This window comes from Malurus melanocephalus, unplaced genomic scaffold, assembly GCF_030028575.1.
Source record: "Malurus melanocephalus ecotype Western Australia unplaced genomic scaffold, MMel_1.1 scaffold_320, whole genome shotgun sequence".
NCBI lineage: Eukaryota > Metazoa > Chordata > Aves > Passeriformes > Maluridae > Malurus > Malurus melanocephalus.
In genome coordinates this window covers 441,444-466,801 of record NW_026623552.1, presented here as the reverse complement: position 1 = coordinate 466,801, position 25,358 = coordinate 441,444, and the positions used below count along the sequence as shown (strand labels likewise).

At 36.8% G+C, this 25,358-nt stretch overlaps 1 protein-coding gene across 8 annotated transcripts in view; it reads right to left on the bottom strand.

Annotated features, from left to right (window-relative positions):
• Positions 1–25,358, bottom strand: part of EML1 (EMAP like 1) — a 121,463-nt gene that overhangs the window by 31,223 nt on the left and 64,882 nt on the right. For 3 of the 8 annotated variants that reach the window (XM_057377643.1, XM_057377639.1, XM_057377641.1), the window contains exons 2-6: positions 21,165–21,347; positions 15,718–15,850; positions 10,076–10,126; positions 6,659–6,793; positions 160–188 (exon numbers count right to left, since the gene is read on the bottom strand). In XM_057377643.1, coding sequence (XP_057233626.1) covers positions 160–188; positions 6,659–6,793; positions 10,076–10,126; positions 15,718–15,850; positions 21,165–21,347 — 531 coding nt within the window. The remainder of the gene's footprint in view (positions 1–159; positions 189–6,658; positions 6,794–10,075; positions 10,127–15,717; positions 15,851–21,164; positions 21,348–25,358) is intronic. The other 5 variants (XM_057377644.1, XM_057377645.1, XM_057377646.1 and 2 more) reach the window with 3 other exon arrangements.

The window sequence follows — 25,358 nt, the reverse complement described above, 5'->3', positions numbered from 1 at the left end:
CTAGAGCAAACTGAACAATTTTTTAAAAATATGTCAACAGCACCCTGTATCATATTTAGATTCCCAATACCAGTTTCTAGGCAGCCACAGAAGCAAAGGGGGAACCCAAATATGTTAACACAGTTATTAAAACTGCTTAAAAATTTTAAAGGTTCCTACCTGCACTGAACATTGGTTCCTTGGGTTTGCTGTGAAAGTAATGAAGAAATTAGTATTTAAAAGCATGCACATACAGTCTGCACATACATATAGATATCAATATAATATAAAATTTAAAATATAATAATATAGATTTTTTGAGCCTATATATGAATAAAAGTACTTTTTCAATTTGATTATTTATGAAGTAAATCCCCAAGCCAACACAGATAAAACCAGTAAACATCCTTGATGGCATTTTTACATTAAATTTTTATTCCATTCTCAAAATTACAGATTTTCCTTCACTAACTACCAAATTCTCTTCTTCAGCAACATCAGTTACAAGAGAACACAATACTGGCTACCAGCAGCTGTATCATTTTTGGTTTCCAGTCAGTGAGATGTGTTACTCTAAAGCAGTTTACAGTAAGAAGTCAGGAATATGTTCTCAGCTATAACATCTCTCTATGCAGAACAARGTGGGGAGGGGGGGCTATTGTATCAGTCTATCTGTAGCTGCTCACTTTCTTCGTGGCTTTGTTCTCTCTGGAYTGAAGGGGCAAACAAAAGTTTGAAYCCTGCCTTTTCCAAAGAGTTCACGTAAAACATGGAACTGCCCAGTTGTTTCTTGGTGAATGACAGTACTTGGTAAAACAYAGAAAGCACATAGCCATGATTAAAATGTCTTTGTCACTGCATTGCTGCCTGGGAAACAACTGGAATGGGTTTTTGTCTTGAGAAAATATTTGGGAAAACTCGGGGGAAAATACATAAARCATGTTGAGAAGCTCTCTGGATAGTACTATCCTGACCAAAAGGCAGGAGTCTTTGTTAAGAAATGCTAATAATTCATTTTCTTTGTCCTTTGCCCCTCTAAATTGACCTTTAGGGTATTATTTCTGAAGAAGAATTGAAGTGACACGAAGTTATATTACACAGTTACTTCTCCTCCCAGTTCCCTCTTTTTTAATAAAAAAAAACCTTCTGAACTATCAGATAACTGCAGTACATTTCTTAGGGCTGAACGCTAAACATTCATCCCCAAATGGTTGAACCCCCTATCATTCTAATGGAGAATGAAGTATAAAGTATTCCTAGAGCTTGATGCCATCTCAAATCCTCTCCTAGACTAYAGTGGGCAGATAAGGAGAAATCAAAAACAGAAATAATGCTGTGTTGGATTTCTGCACACAGGTTTTTTTCTTTATTCTAAGCATAAAAGATTTTCTCTCACTACAATGAAAATTAYAGCAAATAATTCTATAATATTTTCCCCTTTGCTTTGGTTTGACACTTACATTGAGAATAATACTTGACTTAACAATAAACCCAAACCAAACGAATTCCGATTCTACTCCCGATTTAGCAACTTCCCATATCATGCATGTTAATCATGCATCAAAACACATGCTTCAGCTGGCATACACAACCAATGTCATTTATAAAAATAGCATGATGTGTTGCCATTGTTAACACCAAGATTAACATTTTTTCTTATGAATGAAGATATTTTTAGAAAACAAAAAAAAACTTCATGGGATGGAGCACTAGTCAGAAATGCTGCCATATTAGAGACAAAACAGTCCCTAGCTCTGAACAGACCATGCTGACTTATTCAAGCTAATGTGAAAGACTGATTCATGACAGTAATAAAGCAAATCATCTGTACTTTCTAATTATACAAACCCTAACCACACACAGCTCAGAGCTCTGGCTACCCTTTTTCCTGAACTTGAGTCACATCCTACTTAACTAACCCTCAGGAAGGCTTACTCCTGGTTGATAGCTACAGGAGCTGGGACACTTCACAGTAGCATGAGAGATTATGGTCATCTCCTTATGCTTAAAGCTTCTTAAAAGAGCTTTCTATAGCATTCTTGCTTTGTGTAACAATTTACAACTCTTTATACTTTGAAAAACAAAGAATCCTAGAATATCTCAAGCTGGAAGGAATGCAAAGGGGTCAAGGATACAAACAGTAAAACCGTGAGTAGATGCATAGGTTATCACACTCTTCCTCACTATCTCACACACACAGCCAGCTTTTGGGGGACAGTCCTAGTCCTAGTGTACAGAATCATCATTTCCCTTCTAGGGCTATGACTCTTGCTTTGTGTTTTGCATGGTGGCCCAGTTTCAAGAGGAAGCATGAGGCAAGTCTTTAGTCAGCCTCTTCCACGGGATAAGGACACTCACTCTTCAAGGAGGTGAAAGCTGGAGTGCTGAACAGGCTGCATGGGATAGAAACAGGGAAAAGTCTCTAACCATACAATGATTGTTTTCACAGTGGTACCAACAGCACTAGCTCCAGTTAAGGCATTCGGACATACACTCTTGATTAGTTTCTTGGAATACTTGCACTTTACTTAAATATTGCATGCCTTGTGTGCTGGACCTCCCCTCCAAATCCTCAGTGAGTGATTTCTGATCAGTGCTGTTGCTCAACCTTTTGTGGCCCAACAACTGCAAAATGACATAACCACTGATTTTCTGTTAAAGTGGTACGAAAAAAATAAAACTGCTTCTCAAGTACTGCGGTCAATCTTAGAGCAGAAACAACAGAGTTTTGCAGATAACCACTATTTTGTTGTAAAGGTTTTATTTCTCAGCTATTTTGGAATCAATTTTCAAGTGTAGAGTACATCTGTATAGCTAGTAGAAGTCATAGCTTTCCTTAAGTGAACAACCCAACTAAAAGTCTCACCTTATCTGTTCAGCAATTTTAATGTATATCTAATTTGAGATAATTGTCACCTCGAGCAGGTAGCAGGATCAGAGACACATCCATAAAACAGACTTTGCAAAGCACTGTATTGTATTAGATTTTGATGTGTAGATCTTCCATCACACAACACACTGAATTAATTTTTTGGGCGCTTGATCTAATGAAACTTTTTATATAAAATACACAGAGAAAGGGCACTGTAGGATCATGTTTGTTAAAACTTTTTCAAAAACTACAGTAAGTTACTATAGCAAATTGGAAAAGCAATGAGATTCACCACTGGTAGGTGAAATAATTCCTGTTCATATTCCACAAACAAGTCTACCCATCTAAGTATAGAAACTTTAATGGAAACTATATATAAGACATTTGTTTTGTTTATAGAAGATTATTTTAGCCAATGAGATCATCAAAATATGGCCCATGATATAATTTGATATGTGTGATAGAGTAGGAAGTTATACATAGATGCAAAATAAAAAGCAAAGCCTTAGGAAAAAAGCTCCAACCATTTCAAGAGATCAATATAGAAAACATTAGCTCCATGTTAATGACTTCACTAAGACAAAGTAGCTGCATGAAGTTACGCACCACTGCAACACTTCACAGAATTTGCAGTTTAAATTAAGAGTGAACTGTTTTTTCAGCTGTCCCTTCACTGGTCATTGTGGGTTTTGATYGGTTTTGCCTTTCAAACTTTTCAGGCTCACTTCTCCCTAATAGTGTTGATGCTTGGTTTGCTGATTCAGATGTGTGTAGGTATACATTCTCTGTGCTACAAAGGTATGAGAAGAGATTTTGTTTAAATCTGCACATGCAGGAAGACACTTGGCTCCTCAGCAAACTACTAATAGATTGCTTTTCCTCTCAAAAGTAATGTTTATTTATGGATATTATGTACTGCTACAGTAAATTTTTTTCAGTTATATTTGTCTTCTAAAAGTCTTGAAATACAAAAATATTAGAAACAAAACTAAACCCACATTTATTAGCTATTTGTTGTTTATAATTATTTTACAAAAAAAAATTAAGGGAAGAAAATTCAGATGTTAAGATAAAGTCAAATTTTTGTAAGTACCAGAAGGTCTAGTCCTGTGGAATTCTGTTGGCTTATCAAAACTTCATTCACATGCATAGATGAAGAATGTAAACAAGATTTTAATTTGTATAAATATTATATTTTCCTTAGTTACAATTTTAAACCATTTTCTCTGATAGTATTTAGTTTTTTTCATTATTCCTTTAATTTGCTAAGCCTTTCACAGAGTCACAGAACAGGCCATGTTGGAAGAGACCACACTCATTCATCTTGTCCAACCTCCTTGCTCAAGCAGGGCTACACCAGAGCACATGGCACAGAACTGTGTACAGAYAGTTCTCAGATATCTCCACTAAGGGAGACTCCACACCCTCTCTGGACAATCTGTTCCAGTGCTTGGTCACCTGCATAGTAAAGAAATTTTTTCCTCATATTCAGGTGGAACTTCCTGTGCATCAGTTTCTGCCCATGGCCTCTTGTCCTATTGCTTTGCACCATCCTTCAGATATTTACAGATGATGCGGTCTCCTCCCAATTGTCTCTTCTCGAGGCTGAACAGGCCCAGTTCCCTCAACTTTTCCTTGTAAGAGACGTGYTCCAACTCCTTGATCAACTTTGTAGCTGTCCACTGGACTCACATGAGGAACTCCATGTCCTTCTTGTGCTGAGGAGCCCAGAACTGGACACTGCACTCCAGATGTGGCCTCACCAGGGTTGAGCAGAAGGGCAGAATTGGATGGTTGGACTTGATGATCTAAAAGTTCTCTTCCAACCTTGACAATTCTGTGATTCTCTACAGGATCACCTCCCTTGACCTGCTGGCAATGCTCTTCCTAATGCACCCCAGGATTCCACTGGCCTTCTTGGCCACAAGGGTGCACTGCTGGCTCATGGACAGCTTGTTGTCCACCAGAACCCCCACATCTTTCTCCTTTCTCCATCCTTGCAGGTCTGTTGTCCACTTTCTCTGATTTCTTTCCCATCCAGATGCATTGTTCTTGAGCCTGGAGGAWGTGATCCTTGAATATCAACCAAATCTCTTAGACCCCTCTTCCCTGCATGGCCTGTTTCAGGGGATTCTTCCAAGATCCCTGAACAGGCTAAAGTTAACTCTTCTGAAGCCCATGGTTGCAGTCCTAMTTGCTGCCCTGCTTCATGCCCCTCTGGTACTGAACTCCACCTCATGGTCATGACAGCCAAAGATGCCTCCAACCTTCACATCACCAACAAAGCCTTCCCTGTTTGTTAGCATAAAGTCAAGGAGCACACCATACCTTGTGGGATCCTCCAGTACCTGAGACAGAAAGTTGTCATCAATGCTTTCTAGGAACCTCCTGGACTATTTTTGCTTTGTTGGATTGCTTCTCCAGAAGATAACAGGATAGTTAAAGTCCCTCAAAAGAGYCAGGGCCTGTGACTTTGAGGCACATCAAGCTGCCTGTAAAAGGCTCCATGCACTTCTTCCTGTTCAGGCAGCTTGTAGCAAAAAGCTACAAAGTCTGTCCATCCTTACTAGTCTGCCCTTTTATCCCAACCCATAATGAGTTAAAGTAAGTTCCACGGTTTGCACACTTGCTGTCTTGCTTCATAGCTGAAAACATAAACCAGAAACCAAGCTATTAATAAAGTAATCACCCATATTTGGGCTGTAAAATAGTACACACCAGCTCAGTCACTCCTTACTCAAGCAAATATGCTGAAGTGATAAAAAGGAAGGAACATTTTGGGCCGCACCATTGACAATAACTCCTATAATGGCACTGATGCCCAGACAGAGCAGGTAAATTAGGTTATTATGGGATCTTCATTAACAAAGTGTTTTTATGGTCACATTATTTGTGAGGCAGTGAAAGAGTACCATCAACACCATTTCTTGCACAGGAAACTGCAATAGAATAGGTCAAGTGAAATGGTCAAAACTAAAATCTGACTAGGAAATACAGGAAAGAGCTCCTTTACCTATACTGACAATATTGATGAACCTCAATGAAACAGCTATTTGTTCAAGGCCTTCCTGAGTCTGAAACCCTTGGATAAGATATTCTCTTTTCTCTGTGCTGTCAGGAATGCAGAGAAGCATGATCTGAAATTCAGAGATAGACATCATTTCATTCTGCTCCGCTGGATAGCACTTGGATGTAAATCTCTCCATTTATCTTAAATCTGATCCTCAGACCGAAGAAGTCATGGTTCAGACTGGATGAACATCAGTCTACATGTGGGATGTGGTGAGTGAATGCTTCCCAGAAATTGTTTTGGTTTTTCTTCCTCTTTCCTTTACTTCTCAAACTACCTTTATCTTGATTTATGAGTTTTCTCACTTTTGCTCTTCCTATTTTCTTCTCCTCATCCCACTGGAGGAGAGGAAGTGAATGGTTGTCTGATCTTTAGATGCCCACTGGGGTCAATGCACCACCAGAAACTCAAAGAAGTATTTGTCAGGGATATGAAGTCCAAGGAAAACCACTAACATACTAGAAAAGGCATGTTTAATAGTTAAGAACTTTCTTTGGAATCTCTAGGTTCTCACACTGTTTATACTTTGGAAATAAGGCAAATAAATTTAATCTAAATATGAAAACCTGTTTTATTTCAAATGTTTTAATATAAACTTTGGTCCAAGAATTGAAGCTTTGTAAAAAAAGAAAGCTTCCAATATTTGTTAAACAAGAAAAACTATGTTCACTAAAGAAACTAATTTCATTATTAGAGCAGGAGGCAGAGAAGGGAGATAGACACTTAGATAACATTACCTTTCACTGTTCTTTTTACCACTAGATGAACTGCTGGTGGAACCAGTGCGGTTGCGACTCCCTTTGGAATCTCCATAGCTTTCCCTCCGACCTCCTGGGGACACACGCTCAGCTGAACTGGTTCTCTTAATGGTGCTAATAAAACAAGGAGCAAGTTTCACAGTGGCACTTGTAAAAGTATATATTCTACAATAAATATTTTTGAGAAATGTATCAAGTAGAACACTGACCCTAAAAAAAGCTATAATTCTTTTTTAGCTTAACTTGATTAGTTAAAGAGCTTAAGCAAGAATTTTGCTGGGTACTTGGTGCAATAGAAACAACATACTGCTTTTTCCTTAACCATAAAATAGAAGATGGGCTAAACCAATTTCATAGAGTAGTTGCAATCTTTTTTTCAGGTCACATTTCAAATGTCTGRCTATCACTCCATACTTTTGAACTTTTGGATTCTCTTACGAAGAAGTGAAAGATTTAAAGAGAAAGTATATTACCTGACACTTCCATCCAGACTACAGAGAATGACAAAAGTAGGTCAAAATTTGAACACAAGCAAGCTAACTTTGGGTCTTCATTCACTGTCAATTTCYCTGTAGTTCAAAGCTGGTTTTAACATACTCCAAACTGGAATTAATGGTGAGCTAGCCTGCTTTATTTTTTGATCGTGTTAAAAATGTACGCTTCCTAGTTACATGTATGAATAGATTAGATTCCCCTGCCCTGACAGAAGGTTTGTCAAAGGCTTCAAGCTTGCCCTACCCTCTGACTCTTCAGCCATCTTTCCTGCCAATATAGCTATCAGGGAGCTCTTGTGTGCTTTATGGCACCTCTTAGACATCCAGCTCTCTCCAATCGAAAAATGTGAGCCAAAACACAAGCAGTGTTAGTTAGTAAATTAAGAGAAGCTGAGTCAGAATTTACACCTCACAGGAGACAATTTATTGACCAAAACACTTTTCCCTAAAGCAGTGCTTCCAAGCAAGAGAGGGAGAAGCTCAGGGTGAGGCCCCAGAGCAGATAGAGCTTTACACRTTTCTGCAGGCCCTTCTCAGCCAGTGGTACTCGGCCCGAGGCAGAAATCACCCCCATGGCAGTAGCTGAATGACAGGAYTCAGTGTCAGGGTGTCATTTCTCCCCATTTCAGTCCTATACTGTTTTCTCCCCTGCAGAAAGCAGAATGCGAACATCCCATTTGCCTATATAATCCCCATATTAAATAACCACYTTCAGCAGTTCTCTCACCCCAGAAACCATTGTCACCAATGATTGTTTTCAAGCTCACATCTCTCTACCCAAATCCCAACCCCAGGATGCATCCCATCGTGAAAACTTCAGTTCTTTCAGTACTTGCTCCTTTAAGACCAGTCTCATCCTAGTCATACCTTTTATCAACCCCAGCCACTCCCCCTTGGCCTTCCTAGTAAGAGATGTTCTGCTTACTAGAATASTCATCTCATGCTTTCAAGAGGACCACTCTAAACCTGCCCATCAGTCCCTAACAGCTATCCCTACCCTGTTACCTCAGTCAGCTCCTCTGGCTCTGTCCCACTTTATGTGTGGTGTAAGTTGGCTCTTCACAGCTAGAGGAAACAAGAAAGACTTTCCTGTCTGGTCAAAGAATGCTCAGCTTAGCAACTGTGCACCCTCATTGATACACTTCCTGCATTAAAAGAACCCCTAAGTTATCTCTGTTCCTCCATGTCTTTTTACCAGCAAGAAGAGGAAAGTTTCAACACCCCAACTGAGACTCAGTTRCAGAAACAATGGGAACACCTGAACCAGTCTTTCTGCAAAGCAATTGCCCTTCTGGAAAGAAGGCAGCCCCCATCCAGGGGCAGATCTGCAGAAGCAATGCATGTTAAGGTGCATCTCAGGCAGCTCAACAAAAAAACCCTCTGGAACATGCGATGGTAGGACAGATGYTCAGTGCTGCATCCTTGTAATAAAAACAAGCTTCAAATGATTAAGSTGAAATTAAAAAATAGTGTTTCTGTGGAGAAAGCAATGTAAGAGAGCAAGCAGAATGCAAAATTGCACACAGACACAGAACAAAATACATTCATAGGGGAAGAGAAAAGGCAGCAACAAGAATTTAATTCTGTCTTAATTTCAGAAGTGTACTTCCTACACTAGACTAACATTATCTAAGTCATCTCAATGTCAAATGCATGGAAAAAACCTTCTCTAGTAAATTAAAGAATATACTGTTAATATTTAACTCTCCTCCCTGCATCTCATCATCCAATTTAATACTATTCCAGTTAAAAAATAAGACYTTCATACCAAAAATGTTTATTCCACATAAAATAGCTTTATTAGCATGTGCCTTTCACTATTATATACATTAATTATAAAAACATCCTGTGTCATTTGTTAGGATCAAATCTTTAYTTTGGCATCCATTCCTGGTTAAGAAAATTTCAGTGTAGGCTGATGTTGACACATATTTTCTTCATTAAGGATAAGAGGCRTTAACATCAGCCTACACTGAAATTAAATTAAGGACATTATTCAATTATACTAATCCTACAAAAAAATTTAAGTTACAGAAACAATTTGAAACTAATCTTAATGTTGCTTGGGGTTTTATTTTTATAGMTGTCAACATTCAAATGATGAACTAGAGTACAAGAAATTAAAGGATGGGACTAAAATTTAAACATTTAATTCTAACTTYTTTCTGAATAATGAAGTCTCATATCAGTATAAAAATGACTTTACCAGAGGTATAAAATTCTTTTAAACTCTTAYGATTTATGCCCATCACTGCTTAAACTAATTAGTAATGCTATCTTCTGACAAATTTTATTTTAAACTTTCAACAACAACAACAACAGAAGCCCAGTGTGAAGTATTAGTTGGTGGCTGGAAAAGAGGATTATAACTMCATTATATTAACTCAGTTTTGGCATTATACACATCTTGATAGCTACACTGTTAAACACCAGTGATTATGTCCGTGGCTGTCAGATACACTGTCACCTGAAGAGGAGTTGAAAATGACAGAGAATATTAAGTTAACTTACAGGTTTGCAAGAGTATAACTGGAATCCAGAATTTGATTTCCACATTAGTGATATGAAAGGAGAGCAATTTGCAATTATTTAAGAAGATAGCACAATTTTTAATCTGTTTAAGACAGCAATGTGGTCTAACATCTCTATAACAAAAATTATGTTAGTATGAAATAATGCAGATACCATTACTGAAATTATTATTATCTAAGTTGTGTGATGCATTTATCAATGATGAGAAAGTTTTAGAATGTACTTCTGAAAATATTACAAATGGCAATATTAATTACAGTTCTATCAASTTAATGCTTTTACTAAAACAGTCACTTTCTATGTGTTGAATTGAAATGGAAAGGAAAAACAACTGAACTTGAACACTACAAAGCTATTAAGGATCCCTCACCTTAGAGCAGGCTTTTTCAGTTTGCATGCATTGAGAAGATTCACAGACCTGCTTAATCCAGATTGAGAGGTGCGTAAACAAAGCAGAATAAAAAGTGAATGCAACAATAAAATGTAGAAACAAGACATTTACAAGACTTACATTAAAAGACAAAATTGCATGCTTTCAACATATGAAGTCACGTGCAAGAGTAAACAACAAAGTGCTTATTGACTCAGATATTTGATCATTTCAAACCATACATTTAAGAACATAATGTATCTTTGAATGACAAAATCTCAGCAGTGCCCCAATAGACTGACCATTTGTAAAGCGACTCAAAAATTAAAAAAAAAATCAAAGAGGCTGGCTGAAGAAACACGACAGATGATCCAGCTAAAAGACAAAGACTATTAAAAAGGCAACAACAAAGACAAGAAWATAAATCCTCATATATACATACATTTACCACTGCATAGCATAAATGTTTCAGGTAGTTGCATTACTGAACTTTAGTGAACAAATCTGGCCAAAATTAAAAATATATATACTTTATTACTGAAATTATTAGGGAAAATATAAAAGCTTTTTAATAAAAGAAATTTAAAAGTAGCACACAATGCTCTTAAGAGAGTAACTGATGGTATTTATATTTTGTCTAGCGCTCATTTTGACCCTCATTTAAATCAATTAAAATTAATTCAGGAATAACATATGACTTTAATTTTATTACGCCTTTGAGCAAAATGCACTAATAACTTTAATTGTTAGAGATATTGTGAAGTGGCATAATCGTTTTGCCACCCGAAGTTCAGTGGAGAAGGATTTATTTTTTAATTTATATTCTAAATATTTTTAACCATTTTCTTTCAGAGACTGTGTTACACAGAGCACTGAATTGAAGGTTCGATACAGAGTTTGTGTGTGTGCCAGTCACAAACCAACGCTGCCCCCCAACAGAACGCACAACATTAATTCCAGGCGACTGAACAATTTCCTAGGGGCCATGTGTTTAGAGTTTAGAAGAACAGGAATTTATCATATTAAAGTATTTTATTCTCCCTGCAAACAAAGCTCTTTATGTTTTCTTTGTTCCTGCTTCTTCCTTTTGATCTCCATTGTCAGAGTTTTGCAYCATTGTAATACTTTGCAATCTGCTGGGGGAGAAAGAATGACTGATTGTCTCCTTTTGAAAGGCGAAGTATGTGCTAGCCTGCAGCCTGCAGCAGCACCCCTACTGGGAAAGGTACTGTCTCATTCTCCTCCTTACTTTCACCCCACTCCCCCATCCCCCCCATTTTCCCTCTCAGCTCTTGGAAACAAAGCTATCTTAGATGAGTCACAAAACCTAAGATTTTAATAGGGAACACAAAACATCACTACTACGCACTGGTCAAATTCCAAAGACAAATTCAGTGTTAAGCAGCAAACTTCAAGCCATATTACATGCCAAAGAAAGAGTGCAGGGGGAAGGGAAAGTTCTGCTCATGATACACTAAACTTATCTTATTTGGACGGAAAATTTCAAATAATTATTCTAAGCACAAAGTTCAGTATTAAACTATTGCAGCATTCAAAAAGCTGGTACTCAAAATAWCTTACACATTTCTACAACATAGAATTAGTAAATATATTAATATTAAAATCAAATCCCCTGATCAAAGATTTCTTGTGAAGATGACATAGAAACACTTTACAAAGCTAGGAAATTTTTGACTGTCTGTGTCAGGTGACTGTTCAGTGATTAATCTCAGAATCATTCCAGCTCTCTGTTAGGTGGCTGGCACCCAGAGCCTCTCAGCTGTGTTCACCTGGCCCCCAGAACCKGAGTGCAGCAGCTCCACTTGGTGCCTGACCACCATTTTTGGTCCCATTACCACCAGCATCACCAGGCTTTCTATCTCACACTGCATTATCATCATGTATTTTTATAATCCAGTTGATCCATGTTTTTGATTTGTGCTTTTGCTATATTCAGGTTCAGTCCTTCCTTAACTTAGATAATTGGTTATTGACTATATGAGATCTCAATGCTGAAGCAGGGTTTGGTGCCCTSAATTCTAATTGATGTCAGAGTCAGTTGAGGTTACTCAACTGCAAGATCTGGATCTAATTATCACATTAGGCCCTATAACAACCTACTGATATCCAGAGATACACGTTTTACATATGGAAAAGCAATATGCATAGAGGTTAAATGATTTGCATAAGGTCAGTGAGAGAATATATGGCAGAACTCAAATAAAAGCCTGCTAGTTCCACCCTTTCAGCCTCAAGCCTTTTTTATTACCTCCAATTTTATATTCCTGCCAGAAGAAGTAATTTCCATTTCAAATATTAAATGGGAAATCAGAAAATGTAGTGAACTCTGAACCACATCTCCTTGGTAATCCAGCAAGGCAGATAAGCCATATACCAACTTGTAGGCTCAAATGCATTAACCAATACATTTAATACAGCTATTGTATGAAATGAGATTGTGTCAGCAGACATACCAGTAAATACATCTCTTTCTAAGCAGGGGAATGTATGGATGYACACTTAGTCCTCAGACTATTTGCATATATTTACATAAATAATGCACAACAAACTTTTTCAAGGAACAGACTAATGTAATTTCAATTCATACAGTCTTAACCTGAATGGTGGCATGTATAGGAGAACAGAGGAATCAGAAATTATTTGATAGTAAGCCTCTTTTCATAAGGCAGTTCAGTAAGACATTTGGRAAGGACTACATTCACCTACACTTTCTCTTGAAGATATGGTCACAGGTAAGGAAAAAATGGAATAATATTTTTCATTATTGCAGTCCTAGCAGATATGTGTCGATTTCAACAGCAGGTCCAAAGTTTAGAAGATGAGTCAGCAGAAAATATTGTTTCCCATTCTACTGCTGTTTTTAATTTTACTTTCACATTTCAAATTCTACATTTTCAATTCTGCATCTRTGTTGCATAGAAAATTATTAAAAGCATTCAAGCAGAAATTAAGTTTTAAAATATCTATAAACAATATCATTTAGAGCTGCTGTGTCACATGACCATATTTTGGACTAAAGAACACTTACACTACAAACTAGCTGCAGCTCTGAAACCAGTTCATAAGAAGAGAGCATTGCTTAGCACAAATCGGAACTAAAAAAGTAACTTAAAATTTCAMACCATCTGTAAACTGTGTAACACTGAAAGAAGCTTCCAACACAAATAAACAAGTCCTACCCCTTGAAAAAGGAAGCCATTTGATCTTGCTGATGTATTTCCATTACTGTTTTATGCATAAACACATACAGTTCCTGAAGGTAGAAGTGTCCAGTATAAACACAAAGTGATTGATTTCATCTTAAGGATGCATAATGAATTATTCTACCTGACTATATACAAGAAAAATATTTAGAGCACTYACTGTATCATCTTTGAATACCAAAATGTGGAACACCATTTTCTATAAAACCCTGAAGTCCCACCAGTTATTTCAAGGTTCACTATTAAATGATTACAGAATAATTTACAAAAAATGTTTTGTACAGTAATTAATTGATGATGTCCTTACCATTTCACTTTATTCCTCTTGAAGTATATTTACAGGCAAGGCATAGCAATATGCTTTAATATAGCTTAAYCATGGTAATATCAAAGAACTTTTGCACATTAAAGACATCAATACAGAATTTTAGAGCTTTTGAAGGGAATTCTAAACCACCTGAATTTACAACTGTTTTTTTCAGGACATGGAGCAGCCCCACTCTCCTCMGCACTCTTAGTGTTCAGCTATTTCAGCAAGACTGTTCACGTGCATTTTTTCTCTTCCAAAACTGAATATACATTTCCATAGTTAAAGCACCTTCAGCCTAGCTTGTTTAGCAATGAGAAYAGACAAAGCATAATAAAAGGACATTAAATGGTTGCTCTGTGGAAGAATTTCTCATAAAGGAATCAAGACAGTCTAATACTTCCTAATGATGTTCTCTAAGGACTTTCCCACTGGTATTCTGGGTATCGAGGCTGCACATGAGTCAGGTGGAAGTGATACAGGATGCCGTTTATCTACAGGGATCCTAAGCTARGATAATGCCTACAGGCCGCAGGCAATACCAGATGGAACATCTGAACTACATAAAGACCTCCAAGAATAGAGAAAGCATGAGTATGATCCTGCCCTGCTCTTTATCCACCTTACTCTGGGGCAGAAAGTCCTATGTTGAACCTTAGAGACAGCACAGAGACTCAGGAATCACGTCCTCCGTTCACAGGCGAAGTCTGCCAATGCTTGTTTTCTCATATGATTTATAAGTAATAGTTCAAACTTAATTAGAAAGAATGACATGAGAATGATTACGAAAAAATGATTTTGAAGAACAAATGTGTTTTAAAATTCAGCATGTACTAAATAGTACTCGTTTATAAACACGAATATATTTCCTTTTCAAATGGAAAGTTCTTTCACCCATTTTCAAACTTCTGATAATATGATTCTAATAATGGAGCAGTTTAGACAGTATTTGCTTTCCTTCCCTTATCTTAAGGGCAGATTCAGACCAATCTGCCAAAGTCTACAGCTGCAGTGAGGTCCAGTTCAGAAGAGCTCACAGTTCATTTCTGTGACATAAACAAGCATGGTATTTTCCGATTTTAATTGTGCACAGCATTACTTCTCTCTTCTCTGCCATAACAAAACACGGAGTTTCTTGAATATCAGTCCTCTTTGACGCAGTAACAAAAACTGGCATTTCCTTAGCCACCATCTCCCCTCTGAGGAAAAATTCTCTTTACAAGAGAGACCTCAGGTCTTAGCAGGTTCATGCTCTCATCTCTACAACTTACCCTCCTTAGAGCTGACAGCAACATCACTACAAAGAGATGAGGAGAAATACAAAAGAAATGTACAAAAAACCCCAAACAAAACCAACCCCAAACCCCACACTATTATCTTTTACAGAAAAACCACGCAGCAGCAGCAGATTAGCACCACAGTAACTGCCACGTATAACTTGAACTTGCTTCACCCAATCCATTCCGTTCCCTGTAACCCAGATGTATAAAACATGTAGCCTATTTAAAAACAGCTACACACAAAGCAAATTGGGACAGAGCAGTCATTTTTAAAAGGGCTTAAATACGTGCTAATGGTAAGATATCTAAAGATGGATGTTTTCATTTGCATAAATATGTGGTAGGCATAGAATTTTCCTCCTCCCTGAGATGCTGCTAACACTGCRCATACAGTTTATATGATAATTTTGTTAGTGAGAGAAAACCACCAAAGATAACATACTGATTTGCAATGATAACACTGGTTCTCTGTAGACTCGGTATTTTCTACTAGCTACTCAAAGAATTCTTGCACTCCTTTTCACATCATGTTGGGCAACAGCACAGTAGAAATGCTTCATTCTCTCTATGCTACTCTTAYAAGCAAGAAGAGAACACAAACAGTAAGACTAAGCATTGTGCATTCTTTGAACACTCATGGTAATAACCTTAATTATAATTAAAATGAATAAATTTAAAGCCCCTTAGAATGAAATCCATCTCCTTTTCTTTCCGAACTAAATATTTAGACTGCTGTTTTGCAAGTAAGAAAAACTACATATCTAGAAGGYTGAAAGAGGAGTGTTTCACGTTTTCAATTCCATGGTTATAAGGTTTCTCATAGATGCCTACCTTTTTGCTGCTGGTGATATAGTATCCTTTCTGGTTCCTGATGGAGAAGGTAAAGAGCCACTTGGTTTCTTTGGTAACACAGTTCCATTGTTAACTGTAGTCCTTAAAGGCAGGGTTTGTACCAGTGGTCTTGCTGTAAAACAAATAGAAGATTAAATAATTGTCTTCATTTACTTTTCTGCTCTTTTTTTCCCTCAACAAACAACACTAGAATATTTTAAATTATCCTTGTAGTGTGCCATTTTTGTGTCACTATTGCCAAATTCAGCACAGATGAGGATTTTAACATTATGGAATTTTCTGTTACTATTATTATTGTTATTACTACCACTACTCCTGCTACTAATAATAATCATATCAAGCAAATCATAGCATAAGGCTTAAGCACACAACTCTATAACCCCTCTCATCTATAAAACTCTGTCCTAGATCAAGGAGCTTAGTGGTAAATGCAAAAGTAGTTGTTGCCCTCAAAAACAATCCYGCTTCTCAAAACAGCTTCAGTCTCTTGCCCACCTGGATAGCATCCAGAGGAATGCTAGAAATGAAGGCAGGTTGCCATCCCAGAAACCCCTGCTGTTCACCCCTCAGTTTTCTTGGAGGTTTTACAAGAGCAAATTATCTATTAAGAAGTCTCTACTCCTCAAAAAGATCTTCTTTCAAAGAATGTGGGCTTATGTTTGACAGAAAGGAATTGTACCCTTTTTTCAGAAAAACCAACTGAAATCAGCAGAAGAGTGGAGGCAATAAACTGGCATTATCTACCTACATTCTTCTGATCAAACATTGGCTCAAAAAATGATCTACATGTCATAGCTGTAATAAATATTAGAATAACAGAAAAGTCCCATTCAAGCAGTTAGAAGTTAGATGCAGAAATGAAGTGTTTAAAAGTGCAACCAGTGAGTACCAACATGAAAACTTATGGAACTGTGGAATATAATCTCAAAACACAGACACAAACATGACTACTGCTCTCTCTACAGCAGGGAAGAAAGCTTGAATCACTTGAAATTTGACAGGACTTTGTGTTACAAGTCATTGTAAAGATGCCAAAAGCCTCTGGGTTCAGAGAAACACTACCTGAGAGAAGGCAACAGTCACAAGTCACTTTAGGAACATAAAATTTTCATTGAACTTGGAGAGGATGGCAGAGAGAACACCTATGAAATGTTTTTTAAACAAGACTGCCAAGGATAAAAGATCTAAAAGACTGAACTGAAATAGCACCAATTGTATACAGTTATAGGTCATAYTGTAACATCATATTGTAGCACTGACAGCAAGCATTTATTGACTTGTTCACCCTACGTTTTCATATATTGAACAAAAAGATAGATGTGAAAAACTGCCTTCAGAAGACTGAGTCAGAAAACATGGTCTGCTAGAGAATGCAACTTGCAAGACTAACTTGGTCTTGAAACTTTCTTATAATGCACACTTCCTTGTTATGTTTAGGTCATTTACTTGTTCAGAGGAGAGAAATTTAGAAAATAACCTGTAAGGTAAATACTGAACTAATGAGATTTATTTGGCTTAGAAGAGTGAAGAATGACAGGAAAAAAAGTCAACAAAGGAGAAAAAAGAAGAAAATTTTCTCCATGCTTACTGAGGATGCCTTCCAGCCCTGCCTTCCATGATCTGCTTTAACTGATTAATGCTGTCTTTTAGAGCTTATACAAAACATCTGAAGCTTACTTAGTTTCTCATGTCTCTATTTATATTTTTATTAATGAATTCAAATATCATCATTCTATTTACTTCTACTTTATTGATTTTTTTTATTAAATCCTTTTTACAGTTTTGTGCTGGAAGCTCTTCTGCTTGTTTCCTGACTAATTGCTGTACTGCTGTAATTAATCCATATGTATAAAACTGATTCTGTTGCATACTACAGAATAACAGGTAGCTACAGTAAAACTGTTGTGGACTTGTCTCCTGGCAAGCCTTCTGTAGCTCACAAAACTTTAATGAGCTTTGAGATGACAAATTAGAACAGCAATTACAGTTAAATAAATAAATGATTAAAATATTTTCCTTATTTATAGTAATTTAAAAAGAATGCCTATTAAAAAGTAGCTGGAATGAACTAGCTCAAGTCTGTTTACRCTCCTAACCTTACGAAATCGAAACTAGCAGCAGTCAGGAATAAGCCCTGCAACCTTTAACAGAAGTTTTGCTTCAAATCCAGCACCAACCCACAACTCACACTTCTGGAACTAGAGATTTAGGTGCTCAGCTAGTGTAGAAAGCAACAACATGAAACTCTTACACAACACACAGAAAAACTGTGCATTATTAGATTAATCCACTGTTTACTCTTCACACCAGTGGTAACTGGCATCACAGTCACACAATCCCAAACATGTCATTGCTGTTAGAAGTCAGTAACACACTGCTACTACTGCTTTGTCAGTAATGTTTATTTTGGAAGTTCTGGTGCTTCAAGGTCTTACCTGTGGTAGCAGGACTGACAAGTTTATCAGCCTCAGCAGCAGCTTTTTTAATCATACTCTGATCTATGGATTAATAGGGCTGTTAAGTTTACAAACAAACCAATAATGGCAAAAGGAAAGAACAACAAACACAAGTAAAACAAAGGCAGGAAGCCATACTGAAATTCCACCAAGTAGATGAATTAAATAAGGAAAGGGGAAAAAAAAAACCCAAACAACTAAACAAAAACTCAAAACACCATTAGGGAAGGAGCTCCACAAATGGACAAGATAAGCCGCTCCCTTTCCATGATGTATGCTGCTTTTAAGCTGCTTAGCTCAAGTTTAGAACAAGAACACACACAAAGGCTGAAAACAAGCTCAACATTTTTCCATCATAGATTTGAAAGTCTGAAACTTTAAATATTTAAATTAATTTTAAATCTGAAGTACTCAGAAAAATGAAGTAATTTGTCCCATGAAGATTTTTGTTTCAGACTTTRCAAAGTACAGGGGGATTCTGTTTTTCCAAAGGCACAGACCTCCCCCAACACAGAAACTTAATCCGATCCACTTCATCTATAGATGAAATGAAAACAGCAGCATACAGTATGCTTCAACCCTCAGCTTGCATGGACACAATTTCTGTGACATTCAGTGGGATTCAGTTCTGCTTTTTAAAATTTCAAATGTGGAATTATTCATTAAATGATATGGGGAAAATAAACAGATTCAGTCCATGCAGACCAAGGTTTAAGCATAAGAAGCCACCACTCCAGCTCCTCCCATATCTAAACAAGCCCCTCTCCTAACAGTCTCCATCAGGACRTTCTGCAATGTTATTCCAAAMYAAAATACTGAAATTAGACTTATGAYAAGTAATTGCATACAATTCGTTATAAAGTRGTTGTGCCTACTATAGGAATAACAGGTCATCATGTGAAAAGTGTCATATTTGACCAAACAGCTGGAAGAAAGAAGTGATCAGAATACTGCAGATTCTCTTTCATGTTTATCAGTCATATTTAATAAGATTGACCATACACTAAATGATACAACTGATGYACAGCAAACTGAATGTTCTTTACATAAATGGTCACAGTAGCAATCTTCTCCAGAAATTAGGTAGGTTATGTTGGGAAGTACCAGGACTCATTCTGGTAATTTGCAATTAAAGAGTAATTGACATTTGTAGTCCTCCATTTGCATTATTACAGTAAAACTTCTTACACTGTAATTTCACGCACGCTTAGAAACCAGGCATGTCATATATACATTAAAATAAACCCCAACACACACAAGAAATTCCACAAACAAACAAACAAACCCCATCAAAACAAGCCACAGAAGGCAGGGGATAGGTTTACAGCATCTTTTCTTCAATGTACATTGAACTATGGCTCTAACAGTCTGCTATGACCAAGGAAACTTCTCCTGATTAACAGTTCAACTCTGGTCACAGAATTCATGAAAACCTGCTCTGTATTTTGCTAWGTAAAGCCAGCAGGCAAGAAGAAGCGATTTGATTACAGCTCAATAATAATTACTAAACTTTATTTCCTCCACGCATCAGATAATATCTATTTTACAGGCAACATGAGGCCTCTTAATTGCTTGTACAACCAGATTTGACGGAACATTGTATCACAGTGGAGGCTATCTTTAGCAACATTTAATTTATCTGATTTTTTTTTTTTCAATAAAACAAAGACAAAATAAGGAGATTACAACAGAAAGGGAAGAGAACATGAAGACAAGATCACAGATATTTACTGCATATTCTGTGTGACAGCAGRCATGACATACAACCAACTCATAATYTGGCTCTGTAATTCTATCCCTCTCAACTTTCCTCATCTCCCAACACAAAACTTTGTAATAAACRTGACATCTCAGTTCAGCAAATTAAGTAGTTCCTACCTAGTCTGTTAAATCAATGACTAGAACTAAATACCTGTTGCAAAGTCACTAATCTATTACCCAGATTAAGGGAAGTCCCGACTTTAAGCGGAGAAAGTTATGAATCTATAAATACATAAAATAATTCTGATGTAAAATAAGATTTTAATTAATATTAATACATATCAGGACCCCAAAAGAAACGACTTCTTAAATTAGACAACAGAGAGCCTGTGAAGTCAGCCCTACTTTCTTTTCACACYCATGTTACCACTGCTCTTACTCCTAAAACAACTGTAAAATACCTTGTGTATTTCTCTAAGRTGGACCTATGCAGCCTCCCAGGTCTTTGCAGCCTCACATACTACAGTAAATCACATTGGTTGGRTTCTAATAAATTTTTATTACTGCAAAGCATTGGATGTTCAGATCCAGCTATACACCAACAAACCTGCTCCTGCAGAACAGGATCCATGAGAGAGCACACTGTGGCACATGGGTACAACACAGAATTCAGCCAAGCAGCGACATCTGTCACATCTGGCACCTTGCTATCTCTGAATCTGCTGTTCTGGAACACAGCTCTACCYTTCTGTTGTAGCTGAGCAGCTGGTGYYGCACCATCTCCTTAGGCATGTCTACTCTGTGCTAGCTTAGAGCTCTGCATTATGTCTATACCATCCATGGACACCTAAGACATTTTAAATTAAATTTTAATTACATTCTACTTCAGTTTAGTTCATTTTTTGGATAAAAAAAACTTCAACCTATTAGGAGCTTCACACACAGAAGACAATGCCTTCCCTWAAGACTTTATAAACTAATCTTGATCAGAAGTAAGGAAGTGATGGCAATGGTTAAATGTAGATTTTGGATTGAGCACTAAGAACATGCAAATGTTTTGCTGGCTCATGTGAACTGTAGAAGCCTCACACATCTAACCATCTGGATTTTTATGGGTTCTTTTTAACAAGTTGAATTTCAAACGTATTTTATTTAGAGTTTGATTTGTTGATTTTGAGTATTTCAAGATCTAATGAATAACCTATTTTAATACATATGAAACACTCATTGAATTGCAATATCTATTTTACATCTATCTGAAATGCAAACCTTTGGTAGGTCCTTTCTTGTTTTGCATGGCCTGCTGCTCCTCCGTAATATTCAAGCGTCGGACCACATCAGCAAGGGCAGATTTGAGYAACTGGATGTCATCTTCCTGCATCTGGACACGCTGCTCCAGAGAGGCAATGCGATCTGTTACCTCCATACTGCTTGCAGCAGAGGCACTGTCATCTAAACAGAACAGCAGAAAAAAATATGCACTGTCAATAAAGGACAGCCAGAAGTACCTTATGTAATTGGCTGCAAGTAAAAACAAAGCTTTTCTCAGATCTGATGACTTCTTGAGGAAGAAAATATTTAAGTGACTAAAAGGAAGAGATGGAAATAAAAATAAATAAATAAATAAATAAATAAATGATGATTAGTTAAGTAAGATGCAAGGATGAGGTTGACTTCAGGGTCAGTTGTTAATTGGGTTCCACTACCAATTATCTGCTTGTCTGAACTGCAGTGATCAATCATCATCCTTCACTGTTCTGCTCAACATAACATTCTGACACTGCTGAGCATTCAGGTAGAGAGCTGCATTTTCTGACATGTTACACAAACTTCCAGATTTTTGATTCTCATATAGGTGATAGAGACACATTACACATATATAAATAACAGATAGGCTTGCACTTTTTCAAGCTACTGCACACAGGCTGAAGAACAGACATTGACTCCCTCTGTTAACCCCTTAGTTTGTACCAGCAGCTTTGAGACTCTTTTCCCTCTTCCCTCTGACTGAAATAAAATCCCAAATAAATTTGGAATTACTCAGTAATTATATTCTRAGCCTGAAAATTCTTAAAAGGATCATTACTTTGGATACAATTAACCCATTATTTGGAAATACCCATAGAAGCTCCAAGTCTACAAATCCATGAGGAGGACTACACATTCTTTCCACTCAAAACTAGCAACAAGGATCTTTTTCCTAAATAAGCATTTTTGTTCCTATCAGATAGAAACACTGTAACTTAGTACAATATTAAGTTAGGAGAAATAAGAAGAAAACAACATCAAAGACATCAAAGTCAGTACCAATTACRGAAATAATGTGCAATTTTAAAAGAGAATGGCAAGTTTTATTTAACTAGGCTTTGAAAGTTAAAAAAATTGTGTAGTAACTTATTGGATGATCTTAAGTAATGTTAGTCAAGGACCATACCTTTCAACTCATGACTTAGAAAATTATAGTATTAATTAATGGTACTTATGCTACTATCTGCAATCATAATTGACTTCTCCCTCATTCCCAATGCATATCTGCAGTCTATTTCTTCTGTTAAAGCTGAGCTCTCTTTGTGAAGAAGGTGGCATTTGTTTTCATTTCTTGTGTTCTTAGTTCTCCACCAATCCAAATCAGTTTTCCATTTCTTTTGTACAAGGATACAATATGAAAGTTAAATGATTTGTGTATAATAATAACTTCTGTTGAATTTCAAAACAAAGTTAAGTGTTTAAAAAAGGAAAACAACTGTTTCTGAGTACATCTGAGAGCATATCCAAAAATGTTAATGCATAAAACTTTTAATCATAAGGGTCTAGGAAAAAATTGCATTACATTTTTAAAGAAAAATTTATCCATCTCGAAACCATTCCAATACAGATTGGTTTTGAAATCTATTCATCAGATCAGTTTTGGCATCCTCATCCTTCACACCCCCAATAGCTATCTGTGGTACCAAAAGCTGAATTTGAAACAACTCAGAAACAATACAGAAGCACTGACAGTCCATAAATAGCTACAGACTATTATAGTTTAAAATGCTTGTTAATCCTGTTATAGGATTTTCAGACCTTATTTAAAATACCAGCATTAGGGTATCATTAGGCTGAATATAGTGGTAAGGTAAGTGTCTGGTTCTGAATTAACTAAATCAGAACTCAATTTCCTGAAAAATGTTAAAAAACTTTCCCCATGACAAAGTTTTCCAAACCTTTGTGCTCAACACAGAACTCTGTCCTATAGCTCTTACAGGTAATTAGTCCCCAAACTCAGATTAGCAGCTATGTTGGCAGCAGTATGAGCTGCYTGCAGAACTTAACCTTTCCTCTACAAACAAAAGCCCCACGCTGCTCTAATGACTTTACACTTTAACTCAGCTGGAAATAATGTGGATTAGCATACTGGACAATAGGCAACCAAATCAAAAGCTTGATTTAACCAATACAAGCGAAATTCAAACTTCAGCCATTCTGCCAAATTCAATATGATCAGGAATAGCKTTCCTCTGAATTCAGTCAACAAAAAATAGCCAAATCCCAAAACCAGGGTAGGAAAGGAAACCCAGGGGAAAATCGGTTGGTGTTGAAATGATCTAGCCCTTTCTACWAAAGAAAACACCCTAATTAAAGTATCCATTTCACTAAGTTTTAAGTGTGTAGAAACAGTAATTTTGCCCAGACATTAATCTTCAAGGGGTAAATCATTAGAACTGGTTTATTTACAGTCCTGTAAGAAATCACTCCCACTAATAACTATTAAGATGTACAGATCTCTCCTTTCTTCCCCCTTCCCCCATCTGCCACTGCGACTGTTCCCCTCACACCCTCACTGATCAACAGGCACCAGCAAACCTTTTCTTGGACACACAACCTTTGTATCTTCCACTACCATTGTTYTTGTAGGTTCTTGGCACCATAACCTTCATCCTTGCTGTAACCAACAGCTTGTTTAGTTTTTATGGTGGTTACCTCCCTGGGTGCAGTTCCCTTCCAAAGATTCAGAAAAGAATAAAATTTGTAACAGCTTTCAGTAAGATTGCAACTGGAGACAAGATGCTTACAGGCCAGTAGCCCTTCACTCTACCTCCTCTTTGCATGCATGTACAAGTAAGCTACAAAAGAGACACAGAATACAATAAAACTACACTTTATGAAGAATGCAAAGCTCAATTATAAAATAAGCATAACCTGTTTGTTATGCAAGTTGAGGATGGAATGTGCTTGGCATTGAGATCATTATATCACAGTATGTTAAGCAATAAAGTTGCAACTTCAACATAGCCATATAATCAAAGTGGCATAGAACCATAAGAAAAAAAAAAGAAACAACTAATGCTATCAACTAATAATAAAACAATACAAATGTCATAACAGATGTCACCTGCTCTGCCCACACAAGCAAGAGTGATATTGTTAGCCTAATTTGTGACCTGCCTCTGCAGTGTACCGCTCACTCGTACAKCAAAGGACATTTGCAAGGAATAATTCAGCACACATTTGTAATGAAATTTGGAAAGGCATTTGAAGGAGACTGCAAATCCAGACAAAAGGCATTGAAGTRTTAGATCTCCTTATCAGTCACTACCACCCTTTGCCCATGGATGGACAGAACAGACATCGTATCACCTACATGGGTAGCATCAATAGCTCAACAGAATTAATCATTACCTTTTTCTCATCAATGGTAAAAAAAAAAAGGACTCTACAGTGAAATTTATGCAACATGTTTTTAGATACCTAAAGTGAGTCACTTTCTACAATGTTCATTTTTTTCACAGATTTAAAGGCAAGTCTAAATCATTGTCTCAAACAKGTAAATCATAGAATGGTTTGGGTTGGAAGGGACCTTAAAGATTCCTGTCCACCTGTGATGGGCAGGGAGTTAATTTAAATCTCATGAGATAAATACCACCTACAATGTACAAAATTAGATAAAACAAGGAGGTAGCAATTCAGATGCCTGTTTTTTTATCATAATATGTATTTGTGGTAAAACTTGGAAGAAGGAGTAATTTGTCATTTTTGCTTTGCTGAGATTCTACAGGTTTCAAAGGGAAGGCAGCAAAAAAGGGGAATGTACTACATGCCTCTCAAAATTGTCCTATGATCTCATAGATTGGAAAGATTTCTCATGGCAAACTAAAAGACAATACTGAGTCAGATGATTAAACTGCTTCCAGAGTGTATTCCAGTTTTACAGCAATTTATTACTTGAGCTTAGCCAAATGTGAAGAAACAGCTGAAGCAAAGCCAACAAAGGACGTGTATGCTGTTTACAAGAGTGATTTCAATACTATTTCATTGCATGTAGGCTAAAGCTAAATTACATACTTACATTATTAGTTAGAAGGAGGCCTATTAGATGCATACTATTTTCTATAGACTTTTTCTATAGCCTTCTGATAAACCTAAATCTTAACTGTACATTAATACTTATGAAATAATTAAAATAGACTTGGCATTTCCRCC